General features: G+C 30.6%; 2 protein-coding genes across 2 annotated transcripts in view; one reads left to right on the top strand and one right to left on the bottom strand.

The window, feature by feature from the left end:
* Nucleotides 1-3,294, bottom strand: part of LOC143082547 (low molecular weight phosphotyrosine protein phosphatase-like) — a 16,851-nt gene extending 13,557 nt beyond the window's left edge. The window contains exons 1-2 of the mRNA XM_076258264.1: nt 3,181-3,294; nt 191-264 (exon numbers count right to left, since the gene is read on the bottom strand). Of these exons, the coding sequence (XP_076114379.1) occupies nt 191-264; nt 3,181-3,217 (111 nt within the window). The 5' untranslated portion in view covers nt 3,218-3,294. The remainder of the gene's footprint in view (nt 1-190; nt 265-3,180) is intronic.
* On the top strand, nt 3,287-18,625 carry LOC143082545 (transmembrane protein 237A-like). Its single transcript, XM_076258263.1, has 5 exons — nt 3,287-3,611; nt 13,496-13,766; nt 14,165-14,483; nt 14,996-15,170; nt 18,061-18,625. The coding sequence occupies exons 1-5, from the start codon at nt 3,321-3,323 to the stop codon at nt 18,235-18,237; spliced, it is 1,233 nt and encodes a 410-aa protein (XP_076114378.1). The 5' UTR covers nt 3,287-3,320; the 3' UTR covers nt 18,238-18,625.
* Nucleotides 18,626-20,249: the final 1,624 nt, after the last annotated feature.

Raw genomic sequence — 20,249 nt, forward strand, 5'->3', positions numbered from 1 at the left:
GTAATTAAAAGATTTGAAAACCTTAAAGATTACTCACATTACTCTCAGGTAAATTTGCTCGTTCTGATAGCTCTCCATTATAAATAAAAATTAATGTCCCTCATAAGGGAGACAACTAATAAAGGGATCTCTTATTACAGGGTCAATTACGGGAATTGGAAAATAGCCTATTACATGTATTATACATTACATTCTGCTCCTGTTTTTTTTCTTGAAGTAACCTCAGAAAAACAGCCTCTGCTATTGGTGATCTACATATATTTCCTGTAAAAGATGAAATATAGGGATACATTAAAAATCCTTTTACTCATCATTTTTCATACTTTTGAACATTAATCCAAAATTGTTTCTGTGTAATCTATAAATCTCAGGGTAGGTTAAAGCTGGACATATGATAGGGCACCTGTCATATGTTGAAGACTGTATGATGCCCCTAGATACCCTATTTATTCTCTTGACCCAAGAAAATGTAACTCTTATGGAAAAACTGGGTTGTTTTATTTGTGACTGTTTTGAATTAAGGAGATCAGGTATGAACACTGACACTAAGTCAAGTAAATAATTTGAGAACAAATGCATATAATGTAATTTTATTATTCTTTTATTCTCAATATATATGTGGTCTTTTGCTTGATTCTGACCAATGCTTATATTCCAAATATATATGTATATGCCAGTATTATTGTTGTTGTTACCAATTATCATGATTATGTAAATCAATTAAATCTGATTTTATGCCCTTTATGGGCCCTGTAATTTCAATGGGAAATAAAAATATTCTATTCTATTCTTTATTCTAGGGAAGCGTAATTAGGGACGTCACATAGAAAAAATGAAATTGGCAGTAAACTTTTTTTTCAAAGTCGAAATTTTGACATTTCAAATCTCAAAATTTTGACTTTAACTTGAAATTTTGACTTAAACTTGAACATGTTGAAATTTTGACTTTTTAAAATCTTAAATTTCGACTTTAATAAAACTCGGAATTTCAACTTTATAAAAAGTCAAAATTTCCACTTTGAACTCAAAACTTCGACTTTTTTAAACTCGAAATTTCAACTTATTTCAAACTCGAAATTTCAACTTATTTTGAACTAAAAATTTCAACCATTTTTATACTCAAAATTTCGACCATTTTTAAACTCAAAATTTAGACTTTTTTTAAACTCTAAATTTCGACTTTGAACTCAAAATTTCATGTTTTAAAATCTCGAAATTTTTTGACTTTTTCTAAGTACTTTTAAAACTTTAATGTTAGTATCCAAACACAGTTATTACAATTTTAGAAGGAGTAGACATGGACGCAAATTATTAAAGCATCATCCACACATTTTGGCAATTTATATTCAGAAATTGTTTTTTTTCTTAAATTAAGATATGGAGTAGCATTTTATATTGAATAGTTTCATTTAGAAAGAACATGCATGTTGACAGAAAAAAAATGTTTTCCCATATTCCATGTTTTAGTTTCCATGACACTGTCATAGGATCGTCAGATCTGAGGACATTTAGCATCACAGTTACAATTTAGGCCTGTTTGGTTTCCCAATAGCAAGTCACTGACTTTGCCTTTGTTTAAACAATGGTAAATCAAGTAGCCAAAAATGCCATGCATATTCAGGACGACCAATGAGCTGCTCAGTTTTCTGGTTTTGGAATTTTGAAATGTTGGTTCTTTTTTTCTGGAACATTGATAAAACTCTACAAGTCGGCATTCTTATAACAATACTATTAACCCTTGTCTTTATATATTAGACTGTTGAATAAAAGTATGTCGTAATATAGGTGTGTCGGAATAACGGGGTTGTCTTGATACACATATCTGAAGTCCAGACTTGAAATATGTATTTGAACGTGAAACATATTTTATTTATTCTTCAGCAAAAAACAAGATTTTCTATTTAAAATAACCTCTTTAAAATGGTTTAGTTTATAAAAAATATGCTAAATTTTTAATAAGGGGCCAGCTGAAGGACGCCTCCGGGTGAGAGAATTTCTCGTTGCATTGAAGACCTGTTGGTGACCTTCTGCTGTTGTCTGCTCTATGGTCTGGTTGTTGTCTCTTTGGCACATTCCCCATTTCCATTCTCAATTTTAATCAAGTTTATGATGTATATGGCTCTCTGTTGCTGATATAAATGACTGTGAATGTGATAAACACAAACATATATATACTAAGGAAAAGTCCAAATTTTGACTTTTTATAACCAAAATATATGGTCACTGAACGAGGGTCCTGACAGTTTATTATGTAGGTTGGTAACTTAAGGTAATTGGGAAGCAGGACAAATCGCCCCACTGGCAAAACGCCTCACACCAAATCGCCCCACTTTTTCACCAACTCACCCTACTTTAAAAAAAAGTTCGCCCCTAACAGGTTTACCAGCTCGCCCCACTTTTTAAAAAATCGCATCACTTGTGAAAAGGGTTAAATCCCGTTAATTTCCCCCTGTGAACTCGCCCCACTTATTGAAAAAAGGTAAAATCTACTTCAATGTCAATTTTCAGGTCTACCAACTAGCCCCACTTAAATGATCTTAAATGAAAACTTGTCTACACAGAATACAAAAAAAAAAAAAAAAATATATTTTACCATTTTTTTTTATAAAATTAAATGATGTTTCACATTCTTAAAATATAATTGCAAAAACGTTTTTGACAATCGTATTATTATTGGAGAATAACTTTATACTTGTAAGCTTAGTTATTTGTATAACACTTCGAAAGGAAACCTGTTCATACAATTGAAGTAGTCCAAATAATTGAAGCAGTTACTCAAAGCAGTAACAGCTTTATACCACTTCACTATGGTTTTCATCTAGGGGACAGGGACATAGATATACAACGGGATTGTATCTTTTTTTCATAAGTGGGGCGAGTTGGCACTAATAAATTCATCATGGTTTATCTATTTGTCTTGAGTGGGGCGAGTTGGCAGACCTTAATTCAGCAGGATTTTACCCTTTTTCATAAGTGGGATGAGTTGGCACTAATAAATTCATCATGGTTTATCTATTTGTCTTGAGTGGGGCGAGTTGGCAAACCTTAATTCAGAGTCGGGCGATTTGTCATAGTTGTTTCATTAATCGCGAAAGCTTTTTATCCTGTAAAAAGATGGAAATAAGTTATAACATTCTTACAAATTGTCAAAGTAAGAAGAAGTTTATAATAATAAATTACCAAGGCAAATAAACAAAACTGAATGCTTTTTTGACATTATCCTGCAACTTTTATGCTTTGTAGGAAGACTGCTGGTGGATTCCGAAACGAAAAGAGTTATCGAAAGTTACCGGAAGTTGTTTTGTTTATTGGATACAAAAATGGCCGACAATGAAAATCCTCCAAAGAAAAAGAAATTACCACCAGTTACACAGGCATCAGAAGAGTCTGATGTCCAGAAAAGACCAGTAAGAAAAAAGAAAAAGAAACCAACCGAAGCTACAGAAAATGGCGAGACCGGATCAACAGTCACTACTCCTAAAAAGAAGAAAGCACCTGTTGCAACAGAAGATGGAGACAAACCAACTCCAAGGAAAAGAAAGAAACGCAAACCACCAGAACAGACTGAAGATGGACAACCTACATCAGCAAGAAGTGCTGCTAGTCAAGAGGTTAGTGTCATAAATATCTGCTTATATTGCACTACACACTCCTCAGAGTCTGAATTGACCAGTTTTTGTGCTCGACCAGTAAAATCGAGCACACATTTTACTCGACTAGTCTCGACATTGTCTCGACTGTACTTAACTGTACTTAAGTGTACTCGACTAGGTCTCGACTTTACTTAATTAGTCTGATTCAGTACTTGATGATCTTTGTGTAGTCTGAAATGGTCTTGACCAAGGCTCGACCTGTCTCGACCTGTCTTGACTAGTCTCGACCTGTCTCGACTAGTCTCGACTCAGTCTCAACCAGTCTCGACCTGTCTCGACTAGTCTTGACCTTCAAATTTAGTTTTGACTGGTGTAAATCAGCCCATCTAACTAAATTAAATATTGATCTTACAAAATTCAAGCTTATTAGGTAGTTTGATTTATTGCTGTGAAATGAAAGAATTTAATTTTACAATATGTAAAAAAAAAATTATTGTAGAAAAATTCAGATAGGCATATTTAATTTTTTTTATAACTTTTTCAAATCAACTTGGATTTTCATCAAACTATGCAGACATCTTACATTTATATCAAGCTTACTGAATCCCATCTCATTTAGTTTTTTGTTGTATTGCTGTAAAATTTAAGAATTAAAGTAATTTTGGTAAAAAAAGCTAGGATTTGCAATTCGAACAAAATAGAGATAGTACACTTTAATTTTTTTAATAACTTTTTCAAATCAACTTGAATTTTCATCAAACTATGCAGCTATCTTACATATATATCAAGCTTACTGAATCCCATTTCATTTAGTTTTTTGTTGTATTGCTGTAAAATTTAAGAAATAAAGTAATCTTGGTATAAAAAGCTAGGATTTGCAATTCGGACAAAATAGAGATAGTACACTTTAATTTTTTTAATAACTTTTTCAAATCAACTTGGATTTGCATCAAACTATGCAGCTATCTTAAATGTATACTAAGCTTACTAAATCCCAGGTAATTTTGTTTTTTGTTGTATTGCTGTCAAATTTAATAATTAAATTAATCTAGGTCAAAAAAGCTAGAATTTGCCGTCTGAACAAAATAGAGATAGTACACTTTAATTTTTTTTATAACTTTTTAAATTCAACTTGGATTTTATTGAAACTATATAGCTACCTTGGTGATGTATTCTTCTTACTGAATCCCAGGTTGTTATAAAGTTTGTTGTATTGCTGTCAAATTTAAGAATTAATTTAATCTAGGTAAAAAAAAGCTAGGATTTGCAGTTTTGACAAAATAGAGATGGTACACTTTAATTTTTTTCATAACTTTTTCAAATCAACTTAGATTTTCATCAAACTCTACAAATATCTTTGCAATATATTGATCTTACTGAATCATAGGTTGTTATTTTGTTTGGTGTATTTCTGTCAAATTTAAGAATTTAATTAACCTAGGTCAAAAAGCTACGATATTAGAAATATATCTTTTCTCATAATTTGGGAAAAAGTATATATAAAATATTAATATAATTCCTTTAATGTTTTATTCCTTTTGATATATATATACACTATATAAATATATCAAAAAGGGTTGAACAATAAAAATTATTAAAATAGTTCTTCTGATTTGTGGTGATTTATAAAGCAATACCTTCTGCTTGGGGCAAACTTATTAAAAAGATCACATCTACCAGAGAGTTTTAAATTCTAAATAACATTTATTCAAAGTTGCAACATCCTGTTAAATCTAAATCGCAGGGCTTTTAATTCACTAGATAAGTAATACACGAGTTTAAGAAAAGTTAGGGCTTTCTTTTTACCTGTAAAACTCACGTGTACTGATGTAATTAAATCATGTATAGTGTCATGTCATTAAATTTGACAAAAAAATAATTTAAAACTTCATAACAACCTGGGATTTAGTAAGATCACCAAGGTAGCTTTACAGTTTTAATAAAATCCAAGTTGATTTGAAAAAGTTATAAAAAAAATTAAAGTGTACTATCTCTATTTTGTTCGAACTGCAAATTCTAGCTTTTTTGACTTAGATTAATTTAATTCTTAAATTTGACAGCAATACAACAAAAAACAAAATGACCTGGGATTTAGTAAGCTTAGTATACATTTAAGATAGCTGCATAGTTTGATGAAAATCCAAGTTGATTTGAAAAAGTTATTAAAAAAATTAAAGTGTACTATCTCTATTTTGTCCGAATTGCAAATCCTAGCTTTTTTTACCAAGATTACTTTAATTCTTAAATTTTACAGCAATACAACAAAAAACTAAATTAAATGGGATTCAGTAAGCTTGATATATATGTAAGATAGCTGCATAGTTTGATGCAAATCCAAGTTGATTTGAAAAAGTTATTAAAAAAATTAAAGTGTACTATCTCTATTTTGTCCGAATTGCAAATCTTAGCTTTTTTTACCAAGATTACTTTAATTCTTAAATTTTACAGCAATACAACAAAAAACTAAATGAAATGGGATTCAATAAGCTTGATATATATGTAAGATAGCTGCATAGTTTGATGCAAATCCAAGTTGATTTGAAAAAGTTATTAAAAAAATTAAAGTGTACTATCTCTATTTTGTCCGAATTGCAAATCCTAGCTTTTTTTTACCAAGATTACTTTAATTCTTAAATTTTACAGCAATACAACAAAAAACTAAATGAAATGGGTATTAGTAAGCTTGATATATATGTAAGATAGCTGCATAGTTTGATGCAAATCCAAGTTAATTTGAAAAAGTTATTAAAAAAATTAAAGTGTACTATCTCTATTTTGTCCGAATTTCAAATCCTAGCTTTTTATACCAAGATTATTTAAATTTTTAAATTTTACAACAATACAACAAAAAACTAAATGAAATGGGATTCAGTAAGCTTGATATAAATGTAAGATAGCTGCATAGTTTGATGAAAATCCAAGTTGATTTGAAAAAGTTATTAAAAAAATTAAAGTGTACTATCTCTATTTTGTCCGAATTGCAAATTCTAGCTTTTTATACCAAGATTATTTTAATTCTTAAATTTTACAGCAATACAACAAAAAACTAAATGAAATGGGATTCAGTAAGCTTGATATATATCTAAGATATCTGCATAGTTTGATGAAAATCCAAGTTGATTTGAAAAAGTTATAAAAAAAATTAAAGATGCCTATCTGAATTTTTCTATAATAATTTTTTTTTTACATATTGTAAAATTAAATTCTTTCATTTCACAGCAATAAATCAAACTACCTAATAAGCTTGAATTTTGTAAGATCAATATTTAATTTAGTTAGATGGGCTGATTTACACCAGTCAAAACTAAATTTGAAGGTCAAGACTAGTCGAGACTGGTTGAGACTGAGTCGAGACTAGTCGAGACAGGTCGAGACTAGTCAAGACAGGTTGAGACAGGTCGAGCCTTGGTCAAGACCATTTCAGACTACACAAAGATCATCAAGTACTGAATCAGACTAATTAAGTAAAGTCGAGACCTAGTCGAGTACACTTAAGTACAGTTAAGTACAGTCGAGACAATGTCGAGACTAGTCGAGTAAAATGTGTGCTCGATTTTACTGGTCGAGCACAAAAACTGGTCAATTCAGACTCTGAGGAGTTTGTAGTGTTGTAAAACAAAACATACAAGATACATGGAGACATTGTTAAAAAATGATGTGTTTGGACTTGACCATCGACATGGGTATCAGGTCCGTTCGCGCCCAATACACTTTCGCACCCTACATGTTCGCACCTCGCACTTTCGCACCCAAGGTCCGTTCGCACCCAATTTAAAATCAAGTTCTAGTTGAATAATTAGAAAATCCTAATCATGATTGTTGTTTTAAATTGCCTTGATGTAAATACTGCATGTATTTAGCTTCGTATGAGTAAAACCAGAGACATATGTATGTCTCTGGTAAAACATTGAAAATTTTAAATGAAAAACACAAAAGATAATTGTTTTTTGACAGATTGGCTCCTTTGATCTGAAACAATTAAATTAAAAATTATAGCAATACACTAAACAAAATTGATTAATATTTAATATTTATTCCACCCAAAAATCTCGGTTGTCAGAATCTCACTTTATTTAGAAACAATGATTAAAAATATTTTAACATTACACTATCCAAAACATGATTAAGATTTATTCAACACAAAAAAACATGTTGTCTCACTTTATTTTGAGAGAATGACAACAAATATACTAATAGGAATACAATTGCCAAAACTTGGTTATAAAGTTATCAAACACAAAACCAATAAAAATTGGGCGCGAACGTGTAGGGTGCGAAAGTGAAAGGGCGCGAACGTGATCGGGTGCGAACGTGAATGGGCGCGAACGGACCCGGATTCATCAACATGATCAAATAAGGAATATTTTAGGATAAATCATTTTTTCCATTTATTTCTAATCATCTGTTTCTGAATTCAATAATTATATTTTCAAGAAATCATAAGTAAATTCTATGAACACCATTACATTATAAACTGATATATATAGATACCATAAACTTATACATCAGTATTATTCTAAATTATCATAAATTTACTTAAAGCACACAATCACCTATATGAGATATACAAATGTATGTGTACATGCACGAGCTACTGTAAAAGATTATTATCTACTGTAGAAGATATTTGTTTTGGTAGTACATGTATGACCCAAACAACTTGCATAGTTTTGAATCTCATCTGTATCAGGGTTGTTATATTAGCATCCAAAACACTTTTGCACCCTGCACCTCGCATGTTTGCCCCTAACGTCTATTCACACCCTATACATTCAGGCCAAACTTTTATTCAAATTCAAGTTGAATTATTAGATATTTTCTTATACGTAATTGTACACATGTATATACCAAAAGAGAGCCGTGGTTAGTGCATCGGACTACTAACACAAAGGTTCTTGGTTCGATTCCTGTTTGGGATGAAAATTTCAGGAACTCAATTTTCGGCTCTCCCTTGACACCATCTGCGAGTATGGTCTTGAGGAAACGATGATAGTCCGTCGGAAGGAGACGATAAATGGCTGACCCATGTTAAGAGAGAGCCATATCTTTTGCACATTAAAGACACCCTTGTAGATTTCGAAAAAGAGTAGGATAATGCCGCTACAAGGCAGCACTCCCACCCGCAAAGTGGAAAGGGATTAATTAAGTTGCAAAACTTGTTTCCCAATCCACTATAAATAAATATGACTAAACCAAATAACTTATATTTTCCTACACAGGGCTCGACATTAACGTTTGTCCGATTGTCCGGGACAAGTGGACACAGGTGTCGGGCAAGTAGATTGACCATACTACTTGTCCGATGGGACAAGTGAAAAATCAAGGTCAGATAAAAATATATCAAATTCAAGACTTATACATTCCCAAAAATATGAATGATTGTTTTATTGATCATACTAAATGAAATAATTATTCATTGATTGAGCCAGAGACATATAAAACTTGTATAATATGTCTCTGATGTGGAGTATTTGAACATGCTGGCAGCCATTGACCAGGGGATATAAGTAAGGGGAAAAAAACCAATGTTAATGTATCTTCTTAGTATAAGCTTCCTTGAATTAGGAGCACCTCCATATGGAGTTTTACCTAAACTTTAAAATATTAAATTAAAGTATGTTTCATTTGATTTTGCTTTTATGCATAACAATACATTAAAAGAGGTTTTATTTGATAAGATCTATGATATAAAAATTTAAGATGAAAAAAAAAAAATAAAATCTAAAAAGGCAGATTTTTTACAATGTTTTAGTGAAATGTGTATGTACTTCATGATCATATATCAATGTATATACAAATCAAAATAAATTGTAAAAGCTTGTTTTGACATCATCAATAAATTAAAAAGGTTTACTCATATACATGTTCAAGGTGGCCAGGTGTATATACATCCTTGGTTTAACCCATACCACTACTAAAGAATGAATAGGTCCATAGGGGAACGTAGTGGTTTGGGAAGAAATGATGATTTAATGATTGACAAATGATAGTGACATTGAGTCAGAGAACACAGTCTTGCAAAAAAACTTTCATTCTGAAATAATGAAATGTATTTTGATGTGGTATTCATATAACATTACAAAATGCTCTTTTTATTAGGTACAATCAAAGCCCAAGTGTTATTATTGCATAAATCATCAATATGTTAGATTTTCAATTATGAATTCGGACAAGTGATTTAAGAGTTCGGACAAGTTGATTTTCTTGCCACTTGTCCGAAGGGACAAGTTAGAAAAAATGTTAATGTAGAGGCCTGCTACATCATGTACATTGAAAATATTTTTTTTTTTATTAATTTCAAATGATAATTTAATTATTAATGTTAATTATGCAGAGCTCAAGATAAGCTGCGTATTTGCGTGATCACGCAATACAAATGATAAAAAACCCAATGCAATTGCCCATTGCAGGGTTGAAGAACCCAATTAGTTCAAAGGAAAACCCAATTATATGGCAAAACCATGAGTGCTCAACCCTTTTATTGGCTACCATTTTTGTTATTTACCCTTATCTGTTTAGTCGTCGCGTAAATCTATTTGTCTAATATTTATAATTGGAAATGTCCTTTTGTTCTAAAAATAGATCCCTGCATCAAGTAGCTGAAATGGGTCCCTGCTGGAATTTTCCGTTTGCCCAAAGGTACACATGTTTTTGAAAACATTTCAATCTTCTTGGCGTTTATCCAATTAGCGTGTGTCATTTTGACATATTTTTTTCGAATTGCTCGGGATTTATCATAACATACATTGAATTAAAACGAAAGTGAATGTCCAGTAAAAATATTGAATAGAAGCATGTTTTCAGCTTCTTTTGAATAGCTGAGGGAAAGTTATGATGATAACAAGACTCAGTCAGTGATTTTAGGAAGCGTCCATCTAACGCACGGGCGTGTTTGCGTAACTTAACGAGAACATTGCTAATTAACACTGGGTTTCGTCAAAAACAAACTCAGTTGGAAAAAGTGAAAGGCCAAATCATGATATGTAGTTGGAAAGCATCGGAAAAGTTCTAATAAGGGATCACTTAACCCAGATTTATGTAAATTGAATAAAACAAAAACATTCAAGTATAGTTAGAGTTTATATACTATTTTTTTTCATTTTACAGTTTATAAATGAGTGATAAAAAATTCTGAGATGAGTGCCTGTGAAAACACATATCCATTTTTTACAGTTTATATAAGTTGTGAGAAAATACAAAACTAGCAGAAGGTTTGAAACTGGACACAAATTAAACCTACAATTGCTCTTCAGTGAATAAACCAAATAAAATAGCTAGCACGTATACAAAGAAAGAAACATATTTAAGATGGAAAAAACATCTGGGGTTGATATTGCCTAAATATTCAATATTGTGTTGATGTAAAAACCCAATACATTAAGGAGCTTGGTGGTGAAAAACCCAATTTGATATTAACTTAAGGGGTGAATTTGAATTGATAATGCAATAAAAAACTTAATCACCCAATTACATAAGAAAATGGTGGGTAAAAACCCCAATTTGTGAATTCTTATCTGGAGCTCTGATTATGTATGAAATTACTGCTAATAGGTATTTATACACAGCTAAATTTTGTATTATTGTTTTGTGTTTGAAAATCATGACTGTTGTTTTAACTTACATGTATATCATGTATATTACTTTGATATAAATACCGCATATACATGTACTTAGCTTGGTATGTGTAATATCAATGCACCAACCAAAATATGATTAAGATTTATTAAATACAAAAACGTTGTCAGAATTAATATGATAAAGATTTATTTAACAAAACATAAAAAGACAGAATCTTACTTTATTTTGAAACAAATAAAAATTATACATGTAGTAATATGAACGTTCATTAACCAATACATGATTAAGATTTATTTAAAACTTGATTATAAAATTATTAAACACAAAACGTCTTATATTTACTATACAAATCCTTGACAAAACCAATAAAAAGGGTGCAGATGAACTTTGGGAGCGAACATCAGTCAGGGGACTTACTGAAATAAGTGATTTTAAATCACTTATTTAAGTAGCAAATTCGAAATTTTGTCATAAATTGTGATTTTGTAGTTTTACTAAAATTTTAAACACATAGGTTTAGATAATATATATCTTTTCATTAGTAAAATTGAAAAAAATGAACTTTTTGCTTCTATTAAGGGTGGTGTTGAAATTAGTGGGGGTTAATAGAATAATGATACATAAAGAAGTGATTTTTTTTGGAAGGAAATTGAGGTATGTCATCACCTGACATGACCTGGTCATCCTAGATAACACAGATGTTGGTTCTGATAAGTTTAGAAACATAATTAGTCCCTGGATCATTAGTATTCTATATTTAAAACTACAATAAAATTAAATCACTTAGTCTAGTGATAAATTTGTACTACTTAAATAGGTGATTATTAAAGAAAGACAAATCTTACTTTCAACCTTTATCAGTCAGAGCTCAGACATAAATAGGTCTGAATCTGCTTTTGACTCATAGAGGTCTAAATTTGTAAGTTTTAGGATTTGTCTCCCTTTAATGCAAGACAAAATACGACTTTAATAAGTCAAATATTGTTAAGCAAGAAATAATTGACCAGAATCAAAAAGTTGCAAATATCGACTCCTACAAGTCGATAAGTTACCAAAATTGGTAAACTTCAAGACCCACGCATATTTATAAAAAGGTCACGCATCTAAATCAAATAATGACAACATTGAAAAACAATGCTTTGTCTTCTAGAGAAAAATATGAATGAGAGTCTAAAAAATCGGAGATAATGTAAATTAACCTTACAATGCAACCACCTGGAGCCACAGTTAATGAGATAAAACCTCTGTGTTTAGTAAGGATGTTCAATTAGGTAATTAAATATAGATAGCTCAAGTCCTTGTGAACTCTCAGATAGGTTTTTGCTGTCATAGGAGGTGCACTTTGGCCACCAAGTCAAATTAAGTTTTTTCATCAACATAAATAGACCTAAACAAGTCTGTCATTTTCTGACTTAAATAAGTCTAAAATTGAAAACACATTTTTATAATAAATACATGTTTTGACTTCTGTAAGTCAAAAACAAAAATCAACTTGTTTATGTCTGAGCTCTGACTGTTTATGATCAACATAATGTTACTTAAATCAGTGATTTAGAAATCACTCATTTAAGTAAGTCCCCTGACTGAACATATAGGGAGCAAAAGTAAAAAGAGTTGATAAGAATAGGCGGGAACGGACCTGGATTCGATCTCAACTACATGGCAATCCCAGTACTGGATAAGGCAGTACATGTAGTTACACAAGTCATGCAAGAAATACATTGTAGGTCTAACTCAATATAATTTTATAAAACTAAGTTATCAGATATGAACAAATTTGGGAGAAATGGTACACATTACAACACCGCAGCCTCAAACAACATTGTAAATGCGCTTGTAGAATAATAATAAAAATGCTGAAAAAAAAACATTAAATAAAAATTTGGGATTCACTTGTATTTTGATTGCAGTATGGAAGGTTGGATGGCTATTTAATGTTCACTAACAAATAAACATGCATATATTCATAATTCATGATGAGAAAATTATATGATAAAGTGATATGAACATAGTCTATGATAGACCCTGCCTTGTACTTTGACAGGCTTAAAGCTGGATTTCTAATATGCTAGTTGTAGTATACAAGGTAACAGTCTGCAAGAAGACATATTACCTTACCAGGTACCCAACACATAATTCTGACTTTGAGCAGACCCATTTTGCTTCCTTCATGTAAAGGCTGCATAATCAGAAAAGCAGCAAATAACAATTTTCAAGATAACATTACTGTTATGAAATTTAATTTGAACTTAATTCTTAAGTGAAATTTTTTTTCAGACTGAAAATTTAATTTGTACTTAAAATAATATTGCATTTATTTCCAGGAAGTAGGTGGTAGTAAAACAAGCCTAATATCTAAAGATGATAAAAAGACAACACCAAAGAAAAAAGTGAAGAAAAAGGTGAAGAAAGCATCACCTAGAGTTGGAGATGAGTTTATGGATGCAGCATTTGCTGCAGACTTGTCAACCATACAAGAAGATATTGTAACACCAGACGGCAAGAAAGATGAAGATGTTATACCTCACCCCTACTCTACAGAATCTATTGTACTCAAAAGTCAGCCATTAGATAATCTATTTATAGAAACTAATTGTAAGTACATATATACATGTACAATGCACCTGCTAAAAGGAAGGTGTTACTTTTCTCGTTCACATCATTGAAATCTGTTAAACAGGTATGACTAAAAGTCTATCATTCATCATAAGATGATTGTAAATCCGAATAAAACATATATATGGCAAGAAAACAATGTGACATAAACCCAACAATACACTTGACTAAATTTAATTTACATACAAAATTAAATGTACATGTATATGTATGTCAAACCATTACAAATTAAAATTGCTTAACTAGTCTAATTCTTCTATAGGCGATTATAACTTAAATTAAACAGAGACTACACGTACATTTTGTACATACAATGTATAATGATAAATGACTGAAGACTGACCATTCAAAGAACTAAAGAATTTATTTCATTTCAGCTGGATTTAAAAGAGAAAATAAAACAAAATTAGCAAGGAAATGGGCTGAAGAAGAAAGATTTAAACAGGAAGACCAACCAGAAGGACCTGTTAGCTCTACCATTGAGTTTGCCATCAGCACACATAATGTTTTTAAAACTTTTTGTTTATTTATCCATGGACTAACTGCAGGAATTGCCATGTGGCATATAACTACTGTTTATGTACTTTTATATCACAGTGACCTTGACTTCCTGTCACACTACCGCCCTCTAGCACTTCCTGTACAGTGTATGTTCTACATATTGTTAGTGCTCTGTACCATTTCTTCCTGTGATAGGTAAGTAACATTTATAGGTGATATATATATCTGTATACCATGTACATGTACATGGATACTGCATCATTAACACTTTACATATCTTAATTAAAAAAACAACAACAAGAAAGTATGTCCTAGAAGAAAGAACAATATGTACCTTACAGCATCAATCTGTGAATGGTAAAACAAGATTTATTAGCTATATAGTGGTTCACAAACTTTAATATATATATAAAAGTGATGCATTGAAACCGTTATTATCTTTTAATAATTTTCTTATATATATGAAATAGTGCAGTCAAGTGTGTTCTTTTCTAGCCATAAAGTATGATAAGTTTACTGTGAGCTACATACATCTATAAAATTTAAGGCTGGTGCTAAATAAATCAAGAATGGTGCTATTGAAATTCAAGGGTGAAGGAGCATGACCATATAATTGCTTGAATCAAACACTTTTTTACAGGTACAAATGTATAACTAACAAAATAAATAATGAAAAAAAAATAATCATGTGCTCTGTTTCTTTTCAGATTTGATATTGCCAACCCCACAAGACGATTTCTACTACGATCTTTCACTTTACAGACAGGAACAGTTTCTATTGTTATATACTTTGCAGCATTGATATTGAGTCTAAGTATAGCAAATATTGAAGACAGAATGAATCTCTATAACAGATATCCAGATCTGTGGTTAGATCCAGGGGTAGGTCTTATTATTCTGGATTTAAATGGGCTGAAGAAGAAAGATTTAAACAGGAGAGTCCAACGCAAGCGCGTCGCTATATTTTTTTTGTAATTTTTTCAAATTTCCCCGCTTATTTTTCACTTTGAATCACATGATTGACTGGTTTACTATTTCTGAATGAATTATTTCTGTTGTATTAAATAACTCCACAAGACCAGTCTTATAAATTTTACAAAATGGTGACTTTGAAAGATCAAAATAAACAAAGATTTCAACATTGACATCTATTTTTTTAATTAAAAGAATATATAGAGGCATATATGAATTGAAGGAACTGAAATAAATTGACCACATTTCCCGACGACACTCACAAACTTGTTTTATGAACTTTGAACAAATGATGATTTAAAAAACGATCCAACACAGGGATTTGTTACAATCCATAGGAACCCCGAAAATGATCAAGTCTTTGAAGTATTAATTATCACTTATTTGAACTAATATTTATATTATAATTATTATTATAATTGTTTAGTCAGCAATTCTACAGTAATGAATTTACCATTTGAAAACAATTGAGAGGATATGATTAGAAAAACAAACCCAAAGCTGATACGACTTGAAAAATACACTTTCTAGATATCCAGCTTGGATAAGCCATTTGAATATTATAAAACTTTAAGGTCAGAAAAATGAGAAATCATTATGCTAAAAAATGTCAATTCCTGTCAAACATCGTAAGGTTAACAGTACACTGCTACAGTGGGTTACAAAACCAAACACAGAAGCTGACAATGACTTTATTGTTGGTCCTACTTGTTCTGCAACATCACCTGTTAGTGCTAGTAACTGTACGATTTGACAACACATAGGCAGTCTGGTTTAGAACTATCATGGAAAAAGAATTCTCCTTGGGTTTTATACACAGATAATATTAGGATGATATGAATTTACAATGGAGAAAAAAATACTCTTCTTCTATATCCAGACAATAACATTAACAAACAAAGGGGTAACTTCCATGAGCATGATGAGGACATCATTACAAGGAAAACATCCATAGCATAATATAAGAAAAACACATAACAAATCAATTACAAACAAACTGCGCGACGCGACAAAGTTACTAAGAATTGTCGAAAATTACTAGCTTACCACAGTGCTATCCAAAAATCCTGGGGAGAACTCTGAATATATATATATTTTTTTTAAATGAATGAAAACTAGTTTGAAAGATACTAGTACATTGTATGTCACTTTAATTTAGTGTTGTCAAATCGTACAGTTACTCGTATAATCGTTCGACCGATTAACCGGTTAACCGGTAGTTTAAGTTAATGTTTGAAGGCCTTATCAAAAGTACCCTACACATCGATGTAAGAAGATGTGGTATGAGTGTCAATGTGACTACATTCCATCCAAGTCATACATTTACGTTTTTATAATACGATGAATGGAAATTTGGCCTTTGGTTTTATAAGGCTTGTCTGTGAAGATTCCTGTCGAAGTTTGACTTTTAATAATCAAATACACAGTATCAATTATGGCGTTTGTACTAACTTCAAATTGAAAAATAAAAAAAACCGTCTTGATCTCGTAGAATTGAATATGTCTGAAACTGATGATTCTTCCATTTTGTCTTGTCTCCAAAAATAATGTGAGGTGTTTCAATTAAAATTGATTAATCTTGATATTCATACCATCAAGTATACATTGATTACATTCACGTTGGTTTGCTTTTTACAGTTTTTGATTTAGCATTTAGTTATGACAAAGACTTGCACATCGAACATTCAGATGTAGGTCTACACAATATAAGATCAAAAGTGAAATAATGAAGTAAATCGTAAAATTTAATCGTATTACTGATTAAAAATTACTGTTAAAAAAACATGAAGCTAATTATGTTTCCTTAAGATCTTGTCTCGAGCTGAGAGACAAGTTTTAATTAATTTTATATTTTTGGATTAACAATACCAATCAGTATACTGGACAATTGATCCGTCAAATTAATTACCACAACAACATTTTTTAAAGAAAACACAACTATTTAATGATTTCAATACAAATTTATATGAAATCTATTTAAATTGAAAAAAAGTCTGGTTAAGCGGTTAGCTTTTTTGGTATTCGGTATTCGATTGTTCGAACGGTTAACCGGTTAACTGTTGACAACACTACTTTAATTATATATTATATATTTATAAGTTGCTTTTATAGTTTAGTTAAGGTTACTGTAAATTCAAAAATTATTGTGTGCATTTATTATTGCGATTTGTCATTTTAGACTAAAATGCAATTTTAATATATTTGACATGGAGAAAAAAATCCTGTTTAATTCATATAATAAATTTCAAAATGCAAATTTTAATTTATTGTGATTATAACCCTGTCGCATTTTAGAAATAATTAAAACATTGCAATAATTTCTGAATTTACAGTAGGTCTTCATAGTGATATGTAAGTCATTTGTTTAGACTAGATGTGTCAGGGTGACATGAATGCTCTCCCCTTAAATAAAACATTAAATTGATCTTAAATTTAAACTTAACTTATAAACTTAAAGCTTACTAAATATCTTCAGGCATTATGAAAAACATATGTACAACTGTTGTATTATTGAAGAATGGAATGATATACATATATCAAGGGTACCACACAGTGTAAAGGCATGCACATTTTCTCTCCTGAATCTACTATGTCTTTAATACTCTTTGGATGAAGTAAATGCTTTATTTTTTGTTAGTGCTCACAATAGCTCAACTGCGGTTATGGATACCATACAGGAAAGAGGGAATTTTTCTGTAGATGTTCATAATAAATATTGGGTACCCAGAAAAAAGTTATCATTTTTGCTTTCAAACATATATTATAAGCACAAAAGTAATTTATTTTTAATATTTTGTAGGAAACCTCATCAAAAATAGAATTATGGACAAATATAAATACTGCAAGAGGATGTTTAATAATTTTGGCATGGATTGTTTTATCTATTACCTCAACTACAGACAGATTGGGACAAATGCTTAAAGAAGGAGATGATTTTATTATTGGAGACACTGTTGAATTAGCAAATCCTGCATGAACTATAAAATGATAGTACTTAGGGGAGATAACTGTGATATATTGTAGTTATTAATAATCTATTGAAAAGGCATTTTATATTTTATATATTTAATATTTGAGTTGACCTGTCAACTTTATTCGTTATAGTAATTTCTATAAGCAAGGAACTATTGACAATGTATTAATTGTAAAATTGATTACTCAGTAATTAGCTTGTAAAACATCTTTGCATTAACTAGAAGATGATTTTTTATAATTTTTTAAATGAGGTATTTAGCCAACATTTAAGAATGGTTTGTGAGGTGTATTAGTCTGTTAGTAAGATAATCATGTAATGAATAAATAAATATTTAAACAAATACACTGATAGATTTGAAATTAGGGAAATTAAAGAACTTTACTGTAAATTCAGAAATTTTTGGGTGCATTTATTATTGCTATTTTGTCATTTTAGACTTAAATGCATTTTTAATTTTTGCGATATTCCGAAAATATATCCTGTTTGATTCATATAAAAAATTTGAAAATGCAAGTTTTAATTATTGCGATGATAACCCTGTAGCATTTTTCGCATTATTAAAAACATTGCAATAATTAAAATTTACAGTATATAGAAATGTTTTCTTCAGTAAACATTTTAAGTTGACAGAAGTAGAAAATAATATACAGCTTTTATATGTCTATCTGTGCAGCCAATCTAATTGATGAATTGAGTAGAAAAAAATGCTTTAAAAAAAAAATCATCCACCAGTGTTGTCTTTTTTGGACAGTCACAAAAAAGCATAAATATGAAAATTGATTGTTTGTAAGGATTAAATTACATATCAAAGGGACCATTATAAGTTTAGAAATTATTTGATATAATTGACCTGAAAGTCAAGTGAGCTTTTCTCATCACTTGGCGTCCGTTGTACAGCGTCCGTAAACTTTTACAAAAATCTTCTCCTCTGAAACTACTGGGCCAAATTTAACCAAACTTGGCCACAATCATCCTTGGGGTATCTAGTTTAAAAAATGCATCCGATGACCTGGCCATCAAACCAAGATGGCCACCATGGCTAAAAATAGAACGCAGGGGTAAAATGTATATTTGGCTTATATCTTTAAAACCAAAGCATTTAGAGCAAATCTGACATGGGGATAAAATTGTTGATCAGGCCAAGATCTTTCTGCCTTGAAATTTTCAGACGCATTGGACAACCTGTTGTTGGGTTGCTGCCCCTGAATTGGTAATTTTAAGGAAATTTTGCAGTTTTTGGTTATTATATTTTGAATACTATTATAGATAGAGATAAACTGTAAACAGCAATAATGTTCAGCAAAATAAAACCTATAAATAAGTCAAATGACCAAAATTGTCAGTCAACCCCTTAAGGAGTTATTGCCCTTTATAGTCAATTTTAACAACTTTTTCGTCATTTTTTGTAACTTGTACAAAAATCTTCTTCTCTGAAACTACTGGGCCAAATTTAAACTAACTTGGCGACAATCATAATTGTGGTATATAGTTTAAAAAATGTGTCCGATGACCCCACCTACAAACAAAATGGCCGACATGGCTAAAATTAGAACATAGTGGTAAAATGCAGTTTTTGCTTTATATCTTTGAAACTAAGACATTTAGAGCAAATCTTTCAAGATTTTAATGTCCATCAGAATAAGATCTATCCCCTCACAAATTTTCAGATGAATTCTACAACCCGTTGTTGGGTTGCTGCCCTAAAATTGGTAATTTTAAGGAAATTTTGCAGTTTTTTGGTTATTATCTTGAATACAATTATAGATAGAGATAAACTGTAAACAGCAATAATGTTTAGCAAAGTAAGATCTACAAATAAGTCAACATGACCAAAATTGTCAGAGAACCCCTTAAGGAGTTATTGTCCTTTATAGTCAATATTGAACAACTTTTTATCATTTTTGTAACTTGTACAAAAATCTTCTTTTCTAAAACTATGAGCCAAATTTAACCAAACTTGGTCACAATCATTACTAGGGTATCTATTTTAAAAAAAAGTGTCTAATGACCCT

Source organism: Mytilus galloprovincialis, chromosome 7, assembly GCF_965363235.1.
Source record: "Mytilus galloprovincialis chromosome 7, xbMytGall1.hap1.1, whole genome shotgun sequence".
Lineage (NCBI taxonomy): Eukaryota > Metazoa > Mollusca > Bivalvia > Mytilida > Mytilidae > Mytilus > Mytilus galloprovincialis.